Source organism: Sitophilus oryzae, unplaced genomic scaffold (assembly GCF_002938485.1).
Source record: "Sitophilus oryzae breed Bouriz unplaced genomic scaffold, Soryzae_2.0 scaffold_499_pilon_pilon, whole genome shotgun sequence".
NCBI classification, from domain to species: domain Eukaryota; kingdom Metazoa; phylum Arthropoda; class Insecta; order Coleoptera; family Curculionidae; genus Sitophilus; species Sitophilus oryzae.
Window position 1 is genome coordinate 1,490,865 of NW_022147083.1, and position 24,152 is coordinate 1,515,016.

The following is a 24,152-nucleotide window of genomic DNA, read 5'->3' on the forward strand; positions in this document are numbered from 1 at the left end:
GTTGACCATGATCATTCGACTAGGCAAGTGCATTATTTTAAAATTCCTCAACACCGAACAGCTAACTTCCAAAAATCTTTCAGTTTCATAGCGCCACGTGTGTGAAATAATATTTCTAATAACTTTAAATTTCAATCCTTTACAGATTATAAAAAAACAAATTAAAAATAATTTACTAAATTCATAACAATAAATCATTTAAAAAATTATAATTTCTTCGACTGATTTGTGAGGTTCTTGTTCTTCTGATATGCCCGTCATTGGTTGCTGTTCCGGTTACACTGCTTCGTTATGCCTCTCTGTTCATCCCTGATAAAATTATATTTTCACTTTTTTTTATCTAATTTTATTTTTTTATTCTGTTTATTTTTATAATTTAATTTATTTCTATTTTGTTTTTGGGGTCGCACCACTCTGGTACTTTGTGTCATTGTATCGGTTTTTTAATCGCGGTGCGATCCCTTTAGACACACATTTTAGTAGTTGTAAAATTCATATAGGTATATAATAAATATACATATAATAATAAAGTTTTTATCAAAAATCTGTGAAGTCTACAAATATTAGTTTTTGATAAAATATTGTGTTACTAGGTTAAAATAACTATTTTATTTTGTTATTGCTAATAGAGGGAGTCTCATTCACCGGAGATGAACAAGGTTTGGAACAAGATATTGAAACTGCATTTACTAATACACTCAAAATTTGATATTTTATTTAATAAAATAAAGTAAAAAACGCTTATTGATTTTTTTAATCGTTATTCTTATGTGAAAAGCCATCTCATAATAAAAAATTATGCCGGTTTTTATTTATTTCGCTATCCTCCCTCAACTTATTTTTTTCCTAATAATATCCTGCCTCAACTTTTTACAATGCGACAAATATGTAAGTGTTATTATTATTTTTTTAAATTTATTAAACATTTATTTTAATTTTCTTAAAATACTGTCGGTCGATCGGCACGCCACTGGAAATTGACCTCAACCGTCTAATCTTTGTAAACAACTACATTGTTGCCGTTGCGCCTATACCCTATTCCCTTCTTTGTCCATTCTCTATCGCACTCGCTGATGTTCGCAAACCAATGTGTGATGAAGGTTTAGAGCGTTTTATGAATGGAGCTTAAATATCTTTGGAAATAATACAAATATTCTGAGAAATGAATGCTTTATTTTTGCATTATAAATGTATAATTCATTAGACTACATTCATAGCATTGATTAATTACGTATGTTCTTGTTCTTCAGATGGATCATACATTTTTTCAATCATTTCCCTGCTCTTCGACCTTGACATGAGATTTTCTAGATTGAGAACCGCTTTCTATATTTTGTCGCACCTTTTCAGAAGAAGAACTTTTTATCGCCACTTCAACATGTTTTTGACCATCTACAGGTGTATCAGTACCACCTAGTTGAGCCTTGCTTGTGGTCGTTACTTCTTCAGCTGTAGCAATTTTTTGTATACTTTGCTTTGAAATATCTTTTATCGTTTCGCGTTTTTCACCTGGCATTGAAATTTGTGACTCCAATGCTGCAAATGGATCATACTCGTTACTTTCTTTCTCTTCTTCTTCGTCCGGCAATTCCTCTTCGTTGAAAAATAATATACTTTCTTTTTCTTCCTCTTCTACGCGTTCCTCGCCAATACTTTCAATCAATTCCTTTGATATGGTATCTAACTCACTATCTCCTTTATCAACGTAACTCTTTTTCGTTAAATATTGATCGGGATGTCCATGTATTAAATAGTCCTCAAAGCTAGACCCAGTTTGTGACATCATATGTCGTTTTGTAGTAGCAATTGCTCGTAATTCTTGTGACGGTTTTGGTACAAAACCAAGATCACCAACGGCATAAGTTGCTTCTACAGAAGGTATAGTTTCCAACGATGGTATCTTAACGTTTCTTTCGTGACCTCGACTAAGTAACAAAAAGAGTGTATTTAGAAGATTTTCTCTTTTAGAGGATTTTACAGAAATATCACTTTCTGATTTAATTGTCAAAGCTTCTCTAATACAACTAACTCCTTCCATAAGGATATCATCCAGTCTTTCATTTTCTTGTTTTAAGTACGCCAACTCAGTTTGTAATGTAATATTTTCACATTTCTTTTGATGCAAATTTTGTTCTAAAACTTTGATTTTAAAATTTAATTTCATTTCCAGGTCTATGTTCTTTTGAAGTTCGTTTTTAGCGTCCCGAACTTCATTTTCGTAACCTTTATATTTAGCCAAATCTTTTCGAAAAGCACGAGATTGCAATGTTAATCTATCGATTATAATTTTCTGTGTTTTTACTCTAGAAAGGGCTTTTTTCTTTTCGTCTTCGTGAAGCTCGGCTTCTTGTTTTAAACTTAAGTCCCTACTCTTTACTAATTGAAGTTCCTTATACAGTCTTTGATGAGTTTGTAACATTGTGTCTAGTTCATTGTTAACAGCTATATTCTCACGAATAACTCTATGCGTTGTTGCAGCTATTCGTAATTCAGAAGCATCGTGAAATTCGGAAGATAATTGTAATAATCGAGCTTCCATATCCTTTTTCAATTTGTCTTTGCTTATAATAAATTTTCGTTCAATTTCATAAAGTTCTCTAGCATGCCGTTTTTCTTGCGCTTCCATTGTTTTTTCCTGTGCTTCAAACTTTTTCATTAGTTCGTCACGTTGTGATCGAAATTCTTCTAAGGAGTTGAGTTTACCTAAAAATATATTTAATTTGAATGATATTATAAGGCATAAATATAGGGTGATTCACGACGATGGCACGTTAAGCGTTTATGGAGAACCGCCGACAGACTTTTTTTGAAAATTTGGACTTTTAAATAAAGGCACCTGCTCCGTCTTTGTAAAACATTTTCAGCATTACAGTATTGCCGCATTATTTGAAAAGTGGTAGCATCTTTCTTATTTTAAATGGAACACCCATTATATTATTACATTTTTGGAAACTACTTTTATATCTGATAATTTCTTTATTATACTAATCTATACCTGTCTCTAATTTTGGAGTTAAAAAAATAAAATATTTGTAAAATTGATTAAAATCTGATTGCGAATAAGCATTCTTAAAATCAAAAATTAAACATTTCTAAATTCGAAAATTGTGTTATAAGTTAACGAAAGTCGATATGGTCGATCCGTCTAAATAAACCGTTTGGCTATTACAGAGGGAGAGCAAAAATATAATATTATTATTTATATTTCCGTTTGTTAAAAAAATGCTCAAATCTTTGTTATTTTAAATTCAACCGTATGTATATTATTTAAAAAAATCAAAATACTAATAAAATTACGTTTCAATTTTGATATATGGACTCACAGATTTTTTTCTCTAATTAGTCCAGTTGTGTAGACCGTGTAATGCCGATTAAAAATTTATTGTTTCTTTATATTTTCGAAAAATCGAAGAAAATAATGTTAACCCTCTATTGCTCAAAAACGAAGCAGAATCGGACCTATGTTTTAAATTTTACGTGAGAAGTCTCTCCAAGAGAGATGGCACATATTTTTTGAAACACACTGTATTTTTATATTTCTGTTTCAGCTGCAGTGGCGAAATAAATAGACTTTTTTCCAGATAGCTTTATTTTAATTTGTGTTATTTAGCATACTTACATTTAACATTTTAAAAATATTACAACTATATTATACAGGGTTTTTCAAAAAAAATATGCCATATCCCGTTGGGTGATTCCTCACGTAAAAATAATATTTATTTTTCATATCAACATAGGTTCGATTTTGCTTTGTAACTACAGGATGTTAAGTGCTTTTAGCGGTTCGAATGAGATTTTGAGGGTAAAAGTTAGTATAAATGCTACATATTTTAATGCTACTAAAAAGTGTCCACAGATTCATCAAGGACGTGCATATGAGTTATTACTGCAATATTTTTCAAAAAGAAATATGTGCCCCACTGCCTTTTTTTCTTTTGATAACAAAATTGTATAGCCGTTTAATGCCAATTAAAAGTCGTATCTTGATATTTTATCGATTCCGATCTCCTTAATGAGATAAATGCAATTATATTAATCACAATTAATAAAACTAAAATCAAAATAAAATTAATAAATTATTTTATTTCTAAATATTATTACTATTAGTTATTATTACTATGAGTCCAATCCAGTGGCGTAGCGTGGGTTAGGGGCGCCCGGGGCGGAGAGCCTCTAGGAGAGAGATTTGCCGCCCTTACAAAATCAGTCCACCGCACCGCTTTTATAACAATTTTTTATCGCCTCGCAGGTACTTTGCCGGCTAAAGTCCCTAGATATATAAAGTACCGCAATTGGTTTGTTCAATGTTATTGGCGCCAAAATGGCGGATTTTTGGGGTATTTCTGGGAAAACTGTAGTGGTAGGACTGTTTAAATGTCACATTTGTCTGAATTTGTCATGTCAAATGTTGAGAAGCTGTCAATTTCAGAATAAAAATATTTATCCACATATTTTAAAATAATTATAAAACCACTAAAATGCTACAAATTTATTAGTTAATAATGTATAGGCGTCGATATCTTTAGTGAAGAAATATGTATTACAAGAAAAGGCCGCCATTTGATGTGTTTTCTAACATCGTCGATATTCAATACAGGTTAGGTAGTGGATTGAATTTATTTATGCTCCAGTGAATATTTTTAACAATCTTATTTGTAGTATAACCTATTGGTACATAAAACTTCATTGTAGAACAAGACAAGATCACAATAGATCTGGGAAGGTCGCAGTGGGTCAGGCCCAGATCCACCTCTAGAAATCTAATATAGAACAAGACAAAGACCTTACTTGCAAACTACCATACATATCTTTTAAAAAGGATGCTAAGTGTAGTGTAAGTGAAATCTTTACGTAATCATTCCCTAAAATGTTTAGTGTAGTTTAGTTTTCAACATTTTGCAGTAAGAAGTTTAGATAAATCTACAATATATTATCATCAGACCAAAGGCAGGATAATTACTTAATAGAATAAGTTATGTTATGATACATATACAGATTTGTATGACATCGCTTCAGGTGGTTTTACCAGTCAGGACTAACAGGGATATTAACCAAAACAATGAAAAAAAGCTCAAATAAATTTGATCCTAATAACAAGAATGTTGTTTATGCATATGCTAACTATATAGTTATTTTCATGGACTTAAATAGATTAGTTTTTATGTATTTATTGATAGTAATTAATATTTTTTGGTTCATATTGTAATTCTAATAAAAAGTAAAGAATATAATGTAAGCATGTAAAGTTATATTTAAAAATTTGGTCTTATACTGTCAGTTATAAATAAAAGTGTGTGATTTAAATTTGATTTTTATACATGGCATAAAATTGTTAAGATTCGTTTGAAGTTTTACATATTGTCGAGGTAAAATTATGCCTACTTAATTTATGTATAACAATAATTACAGTTATTTCAATGTTAAATTTATAGCAGTATAACTTTTTTATAATAATGATACTTAAACATTATGACTATGACACTTGTTGTTTTAAAAATATAACATTAAATTGCAGAGCAAAATATATTTTAATTGAATTATGTGGTATTAACTTGCTTTTATTCAACTAATAATAAATTTGTTGTATAAACATGACTCCATAACATACAAACCTTAATTATACAGCACACATAAAGAGCCCCTATGTGTTTCAAGCTTCTTTCTAAGTTATTTATAAAATAAGTGCACAATTACATACCTAAAATGCTGAAACTACCTGAAGTCATACTAACTGAAACAATCTTTCTATCAATATATTAATATATTTCAAAAATAGCAGGTATGTATCATATCAATTTAATTATTACATTTATTTGTTTCAACCATGGTTCAAAATTTTCTCGTATAAAAGCCGGCCTTCAAATTTAAGTTTGTAGCTTATTCATAGTTCCAAAGACTTTCGTTAAATCATGCTTATTTGTCAAAACTAACTACAGCATAACTGGTATAATAGGGAAAGTTTACTTATGGTATAGGTATCCCGTTCTCATCAACAAACAAAGTTTTTCCAATTGTTTCGACTGAATTAAGTACTAAAATTCTAAATGTTATTCCAACTTTATTTCTTCTTACCTATTAACTTACTTCTGTTGGCGTACTTTGCGCTAAAAGGTAACATAAAATAAATGCTAATACAAATGAAAAACACTTGTACGGAAACCATTCGTTTATAACCTCTTAACATATATAGGCCTAAAAAATTAAATTTATGAAATTGAATATTAATATACCACCTGATATTACGTTAAAATGAAGGTAAACTGTAGATAATAAACGTAATTCTATTACAATTAATAAATATTTTATTTTACGGCTTGCCTGTCAATGTTGGTCGGCCATATTGGCGCCGGACCGACCAGCTGCTTAAAAAGCCGAAACAGCGAAATGTTGGCCTCCTTTTTAAATTTGCCGCTAGTTTTGGCGCCAATATGGCGGTAATTGCGGTACTTTAATATCTAGGGACTTTATCGCCGGCCGGGGCGGCCCGCCACCTATGCCTCTGGTCCAATCTACAGAAAATTCAAATAAAAATTGGTATTTAAAAATCTTGACATTCTTTAATTTTAAAACTATGCATTTCTATACCCATGTACAGGGTGGCTCGAATTCGACGCTCATCATTGAGATTTCGGAAATCGTAAGAGATACAGGATTGGTTAAATGGAGGCAAAGTTGCGCAATTTGATGCTCAATAAAATGCAGTATTGCATTTTGAAAAATTTCCGAATACTTCCGAATATATTCACTTATAATATCACAAGAGCTTAAATTATTTTCGGAAATTTTTTTGAGGGCACGAATATTTTGAAAATTATCCCGAGTCGAAGACGAGGGATAATTTTCCTAAAATATTCGTGCCCGAAAGAAAATTCCCAGGAATAATTTAAGCTTGCGTGGTATTCGGTAAGAAAATTTCACACCTAAATTTGAAAAAAAAAATATTAATCCAACATGACATTTTAAAATAATTTCAATTTGTTAAGTTGACATATTATGTGTTTTGTCATTTTTGTTTGCGATTCTGTCATTAAGCTATTACTAGTTTTAAAACGTCTGTACGTAGAGTAAGAAGTGTATAGCGAAATGTCGCGATTTGGAAAAGTAAACCAACAAGTCATTAAAGAAGAAATTGAAAATATAAAACCAGATAACACCCGAAAATCAAAATCAAGTGTATATCCATTATATTTCGTTAAATAGAAAAATACCAGCTTTAGTTAAATAAAGGCGGCAGAACTAAATTTTTTAGAACATGGCAATTTCGAAGAAATTCATATGTAGGTATATCTAACATATTTCCTTAAATAAAAAATATTACCAACCTTAGTTACATCAAATGCTAAAAATCAAATGGGTAATATTTCAATATATAGACATTGTAGTTCATTCACATTATGATTGTAGATCTTATGTTTACCTTTTCAACTGACAAAAAATTTCCACTAAAGTTTCGTGGCGCCTCGAAAAAATTTCAGGAAATTTTTTCAGTTGCCATGGTAACTAGTCAACATTAAAGCATGTTATTGGTTGAAAAGTAGAGGTGTGAAATTTTCGAAAAAAAACCGGAATTTTCAATTTTGTTTTCTATTGTTTCCTGGCTTTATTTGTTAAGATGACTTAAAATGAAAAACACATTTTCAAGGCCACTTTTTCTGCTCTATAACTCTGTGTGATTAGATATTGACTCTGACGTTTCGGCTTCTGGCGACCATCATCAACTTAATTTTTTTAAATACGGACCTGGTTTTTTTTTCAGTTTAATTAACTCCTTTCATCACTCTTAAAACACTCCGTATACAGGGTGGCGCACCTCATTCGCCTCGGTTGATTATACGAAAACGGAAAGATGTAGAAACAAAATATTTTATAGGTATATGTGGAAAGGCAATGTGCACAATTTAAAATTATTTTGAAATATACAGGGTGTTTCAGAACTAAGATTCATATCAAAGTTATATTTTTTCTTATGGAACTCCCGGTATTTTATTTCATTTTTGGGTTCTTGGGCCCAAAAAAAACATTTATAAGGGTTAAATATGTTTAAAATCATTAGTTTTTGAGATATTTAAAGATATCTAAATATGCATGCTACAAGAGAATTGATTATCAATACCCTATACAATACTTTTCAGAATTAATTCTTGTGCTGAGTTTTTTTTTGAAGGCAAATAAATAAACTTTACTGAAAAATGTTATTGCTTCTTTAAATTTATACAGGGGTACCAAAAATTAGTGATCTCTTTTAAGGATTTATTTTACATAAAAACTTTTTAAATAAAATGACAATCAAGATGGCTGGTATCGTCATGGCAATTTTCTAGTGGCACTTAGTAACTATTTTCAAAACGACATTAGTGTATGGACATTATTATTTAAACAGTTTACTAAAATTTACCCACAATAGTTTAATAAGTAAGTATTCTTTATTTTACGAAGAAAAATAAAGCCATACCTGCTGGTGGAACGAATGGACATTCTAGGAATTTTATTTTTTGAGGAAAATTATTTCTTGGCCTCAAGAGCTAATGCTCAAATATATCCAAATAGGAATCTTCCCGATAAGCGTTCCTTTGAAAAACTACTTGTACCTATTTCCTATTTCGCAGAATTGGCAGTGCAGTTTTGTGCGATTTTTAAATAAAATGGCAATCAAGATGGCTGGTATCGCCATGGCAATTTTCTAGTGACAGTTAGAAACTATTTTCAAAATCGACATTAGCTATAGACTTTATTTAAATCTATACCAGTTTACTTTTATTTAATTGACCTACAATAGTTTAATAAATAATATTTATTATTCTATCAAGAAAAACGAAGAAGTAGTTCTCTGTTTTATATTACGATATATGATTTTTTTTTATAAAAGAGCCAATTACGGAAATTCAATTTCTTCACTTTCAACCACAGGTTTCTGCTTAATAGGTTTTTTATAAACTGCATTGCCAATTCTGCGAAATAGGAAATAGGACAAGTAGTTTTTCAAAGGAGCGCTTATCAGGAAGATTCCTATTTGGATATCTTTGAGCATTAGCTCTTGAGGCCAAGAAATAATTTTCCTCACAAAATAAAATTCCTAGAATGTCCATTCGTTCCACCAGCAGGTATGGCTTTATTTTTGTTCGTAAAATAAAGAATACTTACTTATTAAACTATTGTGGGTAAATTTTAGTCAACTGTTCAAATAATAATGTCCATACACTAATGTCAATTTTGAAAATAGTTACTAAGTGTCACTAGAAAATTGCCATGACGATACCAGCCATCTTGATTGTCGTTTTATTTAAAAATCGCTTTTTATTCAAAATCTGATATAGATAGGTATAGGAAACCCTAATATAGTTTGAAGGAGCATTTGAATCTGCTTCGATTTATTTAAAAAAAAATACAGGGTGTTGCATTTGAAATAACAAAGTTTTTATGTAAAATAAATCCTTAAAATAGATCACTAATTTTTGGAACCCCTGTATAAATTTAAGGAAACAATAACATTTTCCAGTAAAGTTTATTTCTTTACCTTTAAACTCGGCACAAAAATTAATTCTGAAAAGTAATGTACAGGGTGTTGATAATCACTTCTCTTGTAGCATGCATATTTAAATATCTCAAAAACCAATGATTTTAAACATATTTAATCCTTATAATAAATGCCTTTTTTGGGCCCAAGAATCCAAAAATGAAATAAAATACCGGGTGTTCCATAAGAAAAAATATAACTTTGGTATGGATCTTAGTTCTGAGACAACCTGTATATTTCAAAATAATTTTAAATTGTGCACATTGCCTCCCCACATATATCCATAAAATATTTTGTTTCTACATCTTTCCGTTTTCGTATAATCAACCGAGGTGAATGGGGTGCGCCACTCTGTATATAGTCACTTTGATATTTGCCGACGTTTCGTACAGAAAATTCCATCACCAGAGTATTTTATGCAAGAAAAAATAAAAATGCAATACGGCATTTTATTGAGCATCAAATTGCGCAACTTTACGTATCTCTTACGGTTTCCGAAATCCCAATGATGAGCGTCGAATTCGAGCCACCCTGTACATAGGAACTTTTTTTCATATTTTCTTGATTTGATGAGGAATCACTGAGTACTTATGTAAAACTTTCTCAAGTTAATGATGTTAAATTTTTTCAAAGGTTGCTATTAGACTTGGATCAAAACAAATTCGTAAATTGCGTTTATCTCATCAAGGAGGCCGAAATCACAATATCAAGATACAACTTACTTTTAATCGGCATTAAACCGCTTATAGTATATCTCCAACAAGAGAAAAAAAAAGGCAGTGGCGTACATGCTTTTTTTATAAAAATATTCCAGTGATAAACCATATGCACATCCCTGGTAAGTATGTCGAAACTTTTTTAGCATTAAAATATATCGCTGTAATGAAGTTCATAAAATTTCTGGGCCACCCTGTATATTATATTAATATTATACTAGAATAATAGAGACTTGATTCTCTTGTAATAATGACAGGCAGGGTATTTTATTGTTAACTCATTATTGTAATGAACTTCATTAATGTTTCTATTGTTGAATTAAATAAGTTAAATATTTAATTGCCATTTTGTAAGAGAGTTTTGATCGGTTTTGGTCGCCGTGGTTCGGTGCGAGAAACCGAGACGTTTGCGCCGCTCTCCCTACCAGTGCAGGTTGAGTGGAGGGGAGCGTAGTCGAGTACCTCGGCAGTACTGGCACGACAGAGTTAGTTGTGTGGTCGCACGTGAACAGTGAAGTTCGAGTCCGGAGTGCCCTGCCAAGTGTCCTGCTGCCAGCTGCCAGCCGCCTGCCGCCTGCCGCCGTATTGTATAAGGTAAGCACCCACCGCCAAAGTGATCGAGAGTAGGTCGTATTCTTTTTATTGTTAATACCGTTTACTTTACTGCCTTGACGCGTTATAGGGATAAGGGAGACAGAGATAGTTAGAACGCGCGATCGCAATAGCTGGCAAAACTTGTATTCGTTCAGGGCCAACCGTCCTCTAGCAGGTAGGGGAGCTGAACGGATCGCGCGAACGCAAGAGCTAGCAAAACTTGTATTCGTTCAGGGCCAACCGTCCTCTAGCAGGGGGAGCTGAACGGATCACGTGGAACGAAGACCGATTTCTTTTATTAAAAAGGGGAGACAGATAGCGGTTAAGGTAGTACAGTAAATACCCGGGTCGCGAATGTTCTTGGAACTAAGGCAGGATCTCGTCTATCCCGCGACTGGTTCTGTAGTTCCCGTATTCTCATCAGGAGCGCCGTGGGATCTCGCCGACATCCCGAGGTGGTCCTGACCGGGCGGTGCTTATCCAGGCGACTAACCGAGACGCCGTTTCGTTCTACTGCGAACGATCCAGGGCTCGCGTGCGTACCTATCCCACAGGACTCCGTTTCGTCCTACTGCGAACGATCCAGGACTCGCGTGCGTACCTATCCCACAGGACTCCGTTTCGTCCTACTGCGAACGATCCAGGATTCGCGTGCGTATCTATCCCACAGGACGCCGTTTCGTTCTACTGCGAACGATCCAGGGCTCGCGTGCCTATCTATCCCACAGGACGCCGTCTCGTTCTACTGCGCACGATTCAGGGCTCGGGTGCGTAATTATCCCACAGGACGCCGTTTCGTTCTACGGCGAACGATCCAGGGCTCGCGTTTGTTTATCCAGGACGTCTGTAACGACGTCGCCGACGTTTAGAAAGTCGGGTTATAAAATAGTATATCGCTCCGGTACGTACATGTCTGTGTTTACTAGGACGCCGTTAAGTTAGACGCCGGTTAGAAACTCGCGTCGTTTTATTTACTAGAACGTCATGTCAAAAACGCGCTTTGAATTCGCGTGATAAAATCGGACAGTGAGTTGCATATCGAGATTATACGGTCAAAACTCTAGAGGTGCTCGATTGTTGTTGTAAATTTTATTTTACGAGTCATTAACTATAAATTTTCTTTCACTTTCACTACAATGTAAAGTCGTGAAACTTCCTGGGGTATTTAGCATATAGTTAATTAATTAAATAAAGCCTTAATGTTATGTTATAGTTACTGTGTGTTTTATTTCTTTTCATTTCATCACTCCCTGGTATCTCCACTGTATAAAAGCTACCCGTATTGGCGAAATGTGGACCTCTTCCACTATAAATAACAGAGGTGGCGCCCGAGAGATTTAAGTTTACTACTGTACGCCAGTAAGGCTATTTATTTTTCACTGAACCAAAGAAAAATAAATTGAGACTCTTACAAAATTGGCGCCCCAGCATAGGGACTTGATTGTTTTGAAAATTGAAACCGTCAAAAATACCAGGAAAACCGGGTAAAGCTAGTAAAAGCAAGAAAGCTATTGAAACAGTGTGAGAGGAGGTGAAAAGAAAGTAACAACCGTCGAGCATAAGTACCTCTAGAGACAGTAAAGTCTCAGTGTTTATGAGTTAAAAGACTAGTGAAATCTAGAGCGATATGGAAACTGAGGAAGATTTTTTGTCGATCGGTGCTTCCGTTGAAGGGAACGACGCCGTACCGTCGCTGTCACATACAGGTTTGAACCTGGCGCCGTCTGGCACGAGTGCTGAATCTGATTTCAGGACAGGGTGGATTTATTCCTGAAGAAGTCTGAACTGGCTGCACAACTGTTGCGTTTTGGATTGGATAGTACCGGGACCGTTGAGGAATAGTGAGATTCATTAGAGAAGGACAGGCGAGTCCTCAGCCTGTCACACAGCCTTTTTGGATTTCATGGAAATAGTGCTGTGGTACCGACAGTGAGCTCTATAGCCACCCTGACCACTACTACAGTGACAACTACAGTGACAGCAACCTCGAGTGGATACATCGCTGGACGTGTAAAATCCGAAATGTCTTCTCCGGTGGTCTATACTTCTACTTCGCTGCCTGTCCCTCTGCCGATGAATCCAGGTATATCAGGTAGTTTTAACACTGGTCCAATACAAGTTTACAAATGGGGAGTGACATTTAATGGTCGCTCGGACCCTGTAACGTTCTTAGAAAGACTGGAAGAAATTTGTATTGCACAGAGTATACATCCGGATCACTTATTGCCACATTTGCCAGAGGTTTTGCAGGGAGAAGCTGCGCTCTGGTACCGCAATAACCGAGAGTAAATTACAGGACCTGGGAAGAATTTACTAAAGAATTTAAAATTTTTTATTATCCAGTGAATTATGAGGTGGACCTGGAGGCGAAGATAAGTCGTCGAGTGCAAAGACATAACGAGTCTGTCACGGCGTACATCACTGATCTTCAAACGTTGATCCGCAGACATGGCAGCATCTCTCGGAATCAAGAATTACAGTGGTTGTACAGAAATTTGTTACCTGAATTTCGTCAGTATGTCCGAAGAGGAGATTTTCACGATATTTCATCGTTCTCAAGAATAACCAAGGAATTTGAACTGCTTAATCAGGAACTGCAGCGATCGTCCCGTACTTATGCACCGTCCGATGTCGAAGCCCGGCCGAATAATACGCCTCGGCGAGACAGGCTGGAAAATGAGCATGCTGGAGCCAGGAGCAACCTGATGGTTATCCAGAGCCAATCGCCGTCTCAGAGTAAACAGAGACATGTGTCTGTTACTCCCCGTGTTTCAAGATATCCGTATAGAGCGCCGAACTCTGCAAAACAGACTTCAGAAGCAATCTGTTGGAGATGTGGACAGACAGGACACTTCCGCAGACAGTGCACATCCAAGTCCAAAATCTTTTGTTCCCGATGCAAAAAGACAGGTGTTCTTTCGAGGAATTGTCCATGTGTGAGCCCAAGAAAGCGGGAACCGAACCGCACAGAAATATCCCACGAACAACATTATTCACCAACCGAGATTGTCGAAGAATTACCACAAATCATACGTTCAGAAATTCGTCCTGTTGTGAAGATTCGCTACCGGAACACCGACTATTTGGCACTCCTGGATACTGGAGCTGCCCATTCCTATATTGGAAAGAAATTGACAGAACAGTGCCAAACTTCCAAGGCAATTCCTGTCAAACCCACGGTAAAAGGAGCGAGACTTGCTAATGGTGCCACGGAGTCCATTAGCACAGCATTTAGGATGAAAAATCCAAGTAGGAGAGCAGTCTCTGAATGAGGTTTTCCACAGTCTAAAAGTCTTAGTTTCGGATATGATTATTGGTATGGATATTCTGGGCAAACATGACTTCCAGATTGATTTACGAACCCGACAGATCCGATTGAATGCTAAGTTGATCCGAAGCTCCGCCGAAAGTTTACAAGTAAACCCGAAGAAAAGTGTTGAACAAACAACTGAGAAGTTGAGGAAAGGCCAATGTCAAGCCTCCGTTTCTAAAGGCAGTCGCCTTCCGATAAAACGAGTCTACAGAGTCCTGTAGAAGAGTTCCGCAGACGTCAAACTAACAAGTTTTCTGACTCCAAAGATGTATTGCTTAAAACTCTGATCGAGTTCCAGTGGAGAAGAATGTTTGTTGGCGATGTGGAAACCCCGGACACCTACGTGGTGTATGTCAAAGAAGATTTCTTTTGTTCTGTTCCAGATGTGGAACACTCGGCGTGCGATCACAGGATTGCAAATGTAGATGTATACCATCCCGTTCAAATCACTCCGAATCCTGGGCTGATGGATGTTGGTCAAGAGGAAGATCAACAGGCATCTAAACAGTATCTAAAAAAAAACCGTCCCGACTGATGAAGTTGTAGAACTGATGTTATTTTGAATTTTCAGACTATAACGACTCATGACTCATGAGTCACTGCCAGGACCTATCTGCAAGCCACACTGACGCTAGCCAACCCCCCCACATTCCCATGTGTCTGGAAGCCAGTCTAGGCGGAGACAGCAACAAGTTGCCAGGAAGAAGTGGAGAAGTGACATGCAGAAAAGCCCGATGTCCTGGCCCGTCTGAAAACCAACGTCGGACGTCCAGCAACAGGAGTCTGTCGTCACCATGTCCTCAGTCTACAACTCATCAGATTCTAAGTTTTCATTTCTTGTTTACTTTCTCTAAGGGGTTTTGTTTTTCTTTAAAAAAAAGGGTGTCAAGTTATATCTTTTGATAGTTAAAATTAAAAAGGGAAACAGAAAGAGGGTAGAGAAGTTTTGTTTAAGGGAATTTAGTAGTATCTCTCAGCTGGTCGTTTTTTTTTAAATATGAAAATGTATTGCGACCAATTGTCCTGCGTGCCTGAAGAGTTGAACTAATTCATTTGTGTTATAGGTGTACGGGTCTCCATGACTGAGCCATTTGCAGGATCGTTTAACGCCGTTGAAACACGAGGGACTCGCCGAAGCTCTCAACTCCGCTGGGCCACGAGGGACTCACCGAAGCCTTCAACATCGTTGGACCACGAGGGACTCACCGAAGCTCTCAACTCCGCTGCACAACGAAGGACTCACCGAAGCTCTCAACGCCGCTGGACAACGAGGGACTCACCGAAGCCGGAACACCGTTGGAGCAAGCTCGACACGTCGAAGCTCTACACACCGCCGAAGGAAGATCTTCAAGTTGAAGAAGACCGAAGATATTGCGTAATTTAGTTAAGTTTTGCATTTTGAAAATAAACATTTGATTTTGCGGTCGTTTTATTTTAGTAACTTAATCATGATTACGATACAAAAGTTTAGATTAAGACTTGACAAATAAACATTTGAGTTTATGGTTGTTTTCTTTTAGTTGTAAGCATAATCAAAGTGATACCAGGTCCCAGATATATCAAGGTTTTAGATTAAGTTTGCCCCGTAACCATTCGAATTTGTTGTTATTTTGTTAGATGAAATCTTGCCCAGTAAATATCCGAATTTATTGTTGTTGTATTAGGTTAAGTTTGGCCCAATAAACATTCGAATTTGTTGTTGTTTTTATTAGACTTTAAGAGATATACTGGGCGTTAGCTTAAGTTTTGGTCAAACAAAAGCTGTTTTAACAGGAAGTTTCATTTCAGCATAGCTGACAAAAATATATGTTCATATATTTTTAATCGAAGTAAGGGGAGTGTAATGAAGTTCATAAAATTTCTGGGCCACCCTGTATATTATATTAATATTATACTAGAATAATAGAGACTTGATTCTCTTGTAATAATGACAGGCAGGGTATTTTATTGTTAACTCATTATTGTAATGAACTTCATTAATGTTTCTATTGTTGAATTAAATAAGTTAAATATTTAATTGCCATTTTGTAAGAGAGTTTTGATCGGTTTTGGTCGCCGTGGTTCGGTGCGAGAAACCGAGACGTTTGCGCCGCTCTCCCTACCAGTGCAGGTTGAGTGGAGGGGAGCGTAGTCGAGTACCTCGGCAGTACTGGCATGACAGAGTTAGTTGTGTGGTCGCACGTGAACAGTGAAGTTCGAGTCCGGAGTGCCCTGCCAAGTGTCCTGCTGCCAGCTGCCAGCCGCCTGCCACCGTATTGTATAAGGTAAGCACCCACCGCCAAAGTGATCGAGAGTAGGTCGTATTCTTTTTATTGTTAATACCGTTTACTTTACTGCCTTGACGCGTTATAGGGATAAGGGAGACAGAGATAGTTAGAACGCGCGATCGCAATAGCTGGCAAAACTTGTATTCGTTCAGGGCCAACCGTCCTCTAGCAGGTAGGGGAGCTGAACGGATCGCGCGAACGCAAGAGCTAGCAAAAACTTGTATTCGTTCAGGGCCAACCGTCCTCTAGCAGGTAGGGGGAGCTGAACGGATCACGTGGAACGCGAAGACCGATTTCTTTTATTAAAAAGGAGACAGATAGCGGTTAAGGTAGTACAGTAAATACCCGGATCGCGAATGTTCTTGGAACTAAGGCAGGATCTCGTCTATCCCGCGACTGGTTCTGTAGTTCCCGTATTCTCATCAGGAGCGCCGTGGGATCTCGCCGACATCCCGAGGTGGTCCTGACCGGGCGGTGTGGACTGTGCTTATCCAGGCGACTAACCGAGACGCCGTTTCGTTCTACTGCGAACGATCCAGGGCTCGCGTGCGTACCTATCCCACAGGACTCCGTTTCGTCCTACTGCGAACGATCCAGGACTCGCGTGCGTACCTATCCCACAGGACTCCGTTTCGTCCTACTGCGAACGATCCAGGATTCGCGTGCGTATCTATCCCACAGGACGCCGTTTCGTTCTACTGCGAACGATCCAGGGCTCGCGTGCCTATCTATCCCACAGGACGCCGTCTCGTTCTACTGCGCACGATTCAGGGCTCGGGTGCGTAATTATCCCACAGGACGCCGTTTCGTTCTACGGCGAACGATCCAGGGCTCGCGTTTGTTTATCCGGGACGTCTGTAACGACGTCGCCGACGTTTAGAAAGTCGGGTTATAAAAGAGTATATCGCTCCGGTACGTACATGTCTGTGTTTACTAGGACGCCGTTAAGTTAGACGCCGGTTAGAAACTCGCGTCGTTTTATTTACTAGAACGTCATGTCAAAAACGCGCTTTGAATTCGCGTGATTAAATCGGACAGTGAGTTGCATATCGAGATTATACGGTCAAAACTCTAGAGGTGCTCGATTGTTGTTGTAAATTTTATTTTACGAGTCTTTAATTATAAATTTTCTTTCTCTTTCATTACAATTTAAAGTCGTGAAACTTCCTGGGGTATTTAGCATATAGTTAAATAATTAAATAAAGCCTTAATGTTATGTTATAGTTAACTGTGTGTTTTATTTCTTTTCATTTCATCACTCCCTGGTATCTCCACTGTATAAAAGCTACCCGTATTGGCGAAACGTGGACCTCTTCCACTATAAATAACAGAGGTGGCGCCCGAGAGATTTAAGTTTACTACTGTACGCCAGTAAGGCTATTTATTTTTCACTGAACCAAAGAAAAATAAATTGAGACTCTTACATCGCATTTATAGTAATTTTTACTAAAATTGCATTCGAATCGCTAAAAGTACTTGGATGAAAATTATAAAAATTCGAAAAAATATTAAAGCGTAACAATTCAGGGCCCGTATTCTGTAACTTTGAAAACGCTAAGCGCTTTTAGACGCTCAGCGTATATGACGTTAATTTTCACTGAGCGCGCACTTAATTAACGATTTCGGTATTCTCGTCTGACGCGCTTAGCGTCTTTACTGATTGCGGTGAGCGCTTTGAAAACGGTTGCCTTAAAGGATCGTTTTGCTTGTCGAACTCAGTGAAAATCGAAAAAATTGTGATTTTGTGCGTTATCTTGCTCTTTAGTGAAAATTACTACTTTTTCTATAAATTCCTCAATAAGTAATTGATAATTTACGACTTGGCAGCTATAAATATTGTTCAAAACATCGAAAATGCTGAGAATCGTCTTCAACACTTCCCTCGTATAATAAGAATAATGACATATCCATAGAAAAACAGCATGACTTAACTCAAAAATAGGTTATGAAATTCATGTAACATTGACATTTTTCATTGTTACATCCGTCAGTTATCAATTTTTGACTATTAGCTACATTAGAAATTGTGATGTTGCCAATATGTGCTCAACGCGTATCCAGAACACGATTCGCATGGCAACGAGAATAACAAAATCGACTGTCTTGCGTTTCGCTGATCGAATACTTGCACTCACCGCTTTGGAAGCGTAACGTTTTTATGTCAAAGTTACAGAATACGGACCCAGAACCTCGAAATTAGTGGAATAAATTAGTGGTTTCATTAGCGTAGAAGTTTGTTCCTTTAATTTCAAAGTAAGCATTCAGAACATCAAAATTAGTGGTTGGCATTTTCAATTAGTAGAAAAAGTTAACAAACTTTTAACTTTTTAAAATTTTCGAGAAATGTCATTTTGGCCTTTTATTATATTCTGTCAAGAGAAATTTTGGTTAGAAATGAAAAGTTAATTGTTTAATAAGCTAAATATTAGGCCTTCTCTATGGATACTTTACCGCAAGCTGTTGCTAGGATATTTTATTAATTTTAATTGTGTTTTTTAAACATTGTGAATGGTCGTAAACCAAAAAGTATAAAGTGTAATGGAATCCACTAATTTACTCCACTAATTTTTCTGACACAGATTCTGAATGAAGCCTAAGATTTTAACACCTTGTAACTAAGAAACAAAGCAAAATCGGACCTATGTTGATATGAAAAATAAATCTTATTTTTGTGGGAGGAATCTCACCACGAAAGATAGCACATGTTTTTTGAAACACCCTGTATTGTCTTTACCTATGGTAATCGCAAAACACAATTTCTGATGCACATAATCAACTTTGAGTGAAAAGCGATGGCGACAGCGCTGCCAGTTTGTGATGGATTTATGAGATGAATCTTAATTCAAAATTGACAAAAAATATAGTTATTATATAATTTTTTTAAAGAGTTTTCCGTTTTATTTTTAATTTAATAACTAATATTTTAGTAATTAATTAATTTACTTGTTTTATAGCTTATTTTACTTATTACATATTTACTAAAACGAGTCCATTATATGAAGATTATTCTAAGCGTTATTGTGGGTTATTTATTTATTTATTGATGTACATCTTACAACGCCATAAGTGGTACTAACAAGTAAGAGGGTGCTATTAATGCACAAACTAATAGACACAGAATTTAATAAAAACTAATTTTGAAAGTGGTATAATGTGCTTATCAATCAAACTTATTTCTCTGACTTCAGTCAAGGGTAATAAAGGACCTTTCGGCCGTTCCAAGGAGAAACACAGTATACCGGATGCGTCTCAAAAGTGGCTCACCCCTATAACTTTTCTATTTTTTCAGATAAAACAACGAGATTTGGTATGTTAGTATATGACATAAATTAGGATTCAATTACATATTCAATTGTTTTCGGTTACTTCCGGTTTCACCGGAAATGACTACAACTTTTAATTTTTAAATGGCACCTTCTGTATTTTTTTACTTTATTCCATAGAAAATGACAGTCTGAATCGAATGACAGATCATATGTCAACTTTTGACATTTTCACATATGGTTTATTTGAAATTATAACATGCGGTTCATAACGACAATTTGACACGAAATGCCAAGTGTATTGTATCAAATTATTCGTAAAAAAATGCTTTTTCCAAATATTCTAATGAGCTATCCTCGTTCCATTTGAAAAAATTGAGATATGAATAAAAATATGATTTGGGCATCTTTTAGCCGGCCAGGACAAGACACTAAAAACATTAGACGATCAAATCTATTTTTCCAAGGCTCCTTGATTAAAAATTAGTGTTTTTAACACAGCCATGGCACTCGATTGAAATTTAAAATGCAATTTGTTTTTGAGCGAATATGTCAAAAGTTGACATATGATATGTCATTCGATTCAGAGTGTCATTTTCTATCGAATAAAATAAAAAAATACGGGTGCCTTTTAAAAATCAAAAATTGTCATTTTCCGGTAAAACTGAAAGTGACCGAAAACAATTGAATAGGTCAATCAATTATTTATGTCATATCGAGGGTCTCACGCCAGAGGGGCGTATGCGCCACTTTTGGCCAAAAGCACTTTTTTACATGAATCGGTACCTAATAGTATGACGCATAATCCCACCAAACAAATTGCAGATTTGTTTTAAATTTTGGCCAAAAAAGCGCAAAATTATAAAGGCGCAAACGCCAATTTTATCAACGGCCGTACGTCATAGAGGCGTATGAACCATTTTTAGCTAAGAAAGGTGGAAAACCTTGCGACGTTAATATCCTTTCTAATAAAGACTTTTTTCACTATAAAACTCTTAAGGACAGTAACTATTTTTTCCAAAATAAGTCCGAAAGGCTTTAAACTAGAAAGAAGTGGGTTAGTTGCGCTTTCAAAAGTCAAATCCGAATATACTTTTTTTTTCAAAAATGAATTTTGGGAAGAGCAATTTCAAGCTGTTAATGATATCATGAAAAGAAAAAGACGCAATGAAAATTTAAATTTTCAGCTAAACCACTCTATTTCTCCAAACTTCCCATTGACGAAAAAAAATATGCCGATCTGCAGTCTCTCTGTCATTGTAAAGACCATACGGTACCTTCAATGTACCACAATTTTTACGATTCAATACCTCGTCACGTAAATAATTCTATTGAAACTGAAGATGATCTGCCACTATCTGCCTTAAGAGCAAAGATGTTAAAAAGAAAAAGGAAGAGAAATTGATATCTACAGGGTTATATTCGAAAATTAACATTTTTTAAATCTCATTTTAGTTTAAGTTTTGTTGTGACTTAGTTTTTAGTACCTAAATTTTTTATTATTTTTACAGGTTGTCCCATTGAAACTTCGGAAACTGAAGTCCGGAGAGCATTTTTAAGACACCCTATACAAATAAAACGTTTAATTTAACCTAAAAATAAGAAACTTTTGTTTTTAAGTTCGTTTTTGTTATTTTAGTATTTTTCGAAAATGCGTAGCAGTTCGTTTTAACTGGGACACCCTGTACATCTTTAAACATATTTTTTTCCTTAAAACTGTTGTAGTAGTAATATTAAACTTGATTTGTTCCATATTTAGTTAACTATGTATTATTATTTCATAAAAATGGTTCATACGCACCAAAATAAGTAATAATTCCATCCTGGCATAAAGGCGTATCAGCCAAATCTAAATTAAAACACCAAATATTTTTAATTTTGAAAAAAATATCATAAACTGTAATTTTTTTTAGTTTTTACCGCCTTTATTTTTTATTTTTTTCAATCCATTCGTTCTCTAACCTTTTTTCGTCTCTCCTGTAAAATTTTACTTTTTTTTATACGCCCCTTTGGCGTGAGACCCTCGATATACTAACATACCAAATCTCGTTGTTTTATCAAAAAAAAAATAAAAAAGTTATAGGGGTGAGCCACTTTTGAGACGCACCCGGTATGCATTTTTTTTATAATATCATTTTTAACATGCTTAACGTACTTGGTCATTATCTATCTATTGTAATCGTAAAAAATTAGATTCATAGCAAAATAACGAAGATACAGAATCAAAAAAACAGTATTTTAAATTTGAACTGTATAACAAAGCAATTTTTACCCTTAATTTCTCACAAAAACATTTTTATCATATAGTGGGTTTTTTCTTTGGACAGCCGCTTAATTGTCACGTTCTCAATTCAAATTGTTTATCAGGGAAGCTACAAGCTCTTTGCTTCGACTGTTTAAATGCTTCGAAATATTTTCAACCCACAATTTCAAGAAATGCAATACAAAAACTCGAAAATTTAGTTCTTAAAAGAACTATTAGGGCTTGAAAGTGCAATTTTTAAAAAAAGACTACCAAAACAGGCAAAAAACGAAAATTGCTTACAACGATTCAACAACAACACGATATTATACAAAATAATGACTGACATTAGGATGATTGTCAAATAATAAAGGACTACACGGCGCAATGTGACCAACATAGCAATAAAAAATTCGGTTTAAACTAATTTTTGTAGCTTTAATCTAAATAAAATATCTGTTAAAATAATTTGAGCGCTCCTCGATATCTTAAATTATACAACAAATTTAAACATTTTTGGCAAAATTTCATTTAGTCAGGTTTATAGACTTTAATGTCAATGTCGATATGATTGATGACGTGCATCGGAAAATATTTTGCGATTACAACATGTGACAATAGCTTATTCATCAAATTTTGTATGATTTTCTACAAATTAATTACAGAAACTAGAACCCAGACTCGATAACATTTTATATACATATCAGCGATATTTTTAGTACAACATTATTTGTCCAAAAAGAAAGTTAAATTTTTAAAACTGTATAAAAAAATACTTTAGGTTTATGGCGACAGGTGGTTAAAAAGCAATGAATGAAATATACCTTCAAGCAGTTTATTTTCCGATGTAAGTTGTTCGTGCATCTGCTTGTATTCCTGTTCCATGTCGACGATCTTAGCCTCGAATTGCTCAGTTTCATTGTGCCTTGTCTCTTGCAGTCCTGTAATTCTTTCCTCTAACTCGTTAATTTCGTTAGTTTTTTCCTGCAGTATACGTTTTAGATAGGTAATAATATCCGACTTGTCCTCGTCCAATTTTTCATTATTCTGCTTCAAATCCTCGTTTTTGTCTTCGAGTTCTTGCGTCAGGGAACGTAATCGAGCTAATTTCCTATTTAGGTCGGCTATTGTAAGTTCGTAAAAAGTTTTGTCGACCTCTGTGAGTGCATTCGGATCGTCTTCGACCAGTTTCTTCTTTTTTCCTTTGCCTTTTTTACCCTTTTTGGCCATTTTGTCACAGTTGTATGAAAGGTTACACGAAAAAACTCAACTTGAAACTTCAAAACCTTTGATTTGTTTGGTTGCTATGGCACAAACTTATATCGATTAGGTAAGACAAAGGAATTACCTGAAGACCGAAAATAACTTGTATTTTTTTGTATTATTTATTTCGTTTTAGTTAACTGGAAATCACAGTTTTTAATATTTTACAAGGGCTGTAAATAAGCCAACATGGACAGGATGGTATAGCGGATGCGTCTCAAAAGTGGCTCAAACCTCTAACTTTTTATATTTTCAGACAAAAAAAAACGAGAAATGGTATGTTTCTATATGACTTAAATTAGGATTGATTGGCGTGTTCAATATTTTTGGTCACTTCCTGTTTCACCGGAAATGATTACAACTTGTGATTTTTAAATGGTACCTTCGATATATTTTTATTTTATTCGATAGAAAGTGACACTCTGAATAGAATAACATATGTCAACCTTTGATATTTTCGCATATGATTTATTTGAAATTGTAACATGCGATTCGTAACGACAATTTTACTCGAAATACCAAGTGTGTGGTACCAAATTATTCAGAACAAAATACTTTTTCTAAATATGCTAATGAGCCATCCTTGTTTCATTTGAAAATATTGAGATATGATTAAAAATATGATTTGGACATCTTTTAACCGACCAGGAAAAGACGCAAAAAACATTAGACGATCAAATCTATTTTTCCCAGGCTCCTTGATTAAAAATTAGTTTTTTTAACACAGCCATGGCACTCTAGATTGAAATTTAAAATACAATTTTTTAAGTAAAAATGTCAAAAATTGATATATGATATGTTATTCTATTCAGAGTATCATTTCCTATCGAATAAAGTAGAAAGATGCCGAAGGTGCCATTTAAAAATCAAAAGTTGTAGCCATCTCCGGTAAAACAGGAAGTGACCAGAAACAATTGAATACGTCAATCAATCCTAATTTATGTGATATTCTAACATACCAAATCTCGTTTTTTATACAA

The 24,152-nt window shown here is 35.1% G+C and overlaps 2 protein-coding genes and 1 long non-coding RNA gene across 3 annotated transcripts in view; all 3 read right to left on the minus strand.

Annotated features, from left to right (window-relative positions):
• Positions 1–24,152, minus strand: part of LOC115886870 — a 145,625-nt gene that overhangs the window by 35,086 nt on the left and 86,387 nt on the right. The window lies entirely within an intron of this gene.
• Positions 1,154–23,194, minus strand: LOC115886871 (cilia- and flagella-associated protein 157). Its single transcript, XM_030906196.1, has 2 exons — positions 22,734–23,194; positions 1,154–2,703 (listed from the first exon to the last, which is right to left on the minus strand). Exons 1-2 carry the CDS (start codon positions 23,137–23,139, stop codon positions 1,268–1,270), a joined length of 1,842 nt encoding a protein of 613 aa, XP_030762056.1. The 5' UTR covers positions 23,140–23,194; the 3' UTR covers positions 1,154–1,267.
• LOC115886873 lies at positions 5,644–6,448 on the minus strand. The gene is made up of 3 exons (XR_004050955.1): positions 6,244–6,448; positions 6,085–6,192; positions 5,644–6,032 (listed from the first exon to the last, which is right to left on the minus strand). It is a non-coding gene; the product is annotated as an uncharacterized LOC115886873 (long non-coding RNA).

Coding starts and splice junctions, on each gene's coding strand:
- LOC115886871 (XM_030906196.1), bottom strand. CDS start 23,139: ATGGCCAAAAAGGGTAAAAAAGGCAAAGGAAAAAAGAAGAAACTGGTC. Junction 2,704..22,733: donor GGAAAATAAACTGCTTGAAG/GTATATTTCATT, acceptor ATATATTTTTAG/GTAAACTCAACTCCTTAGAA.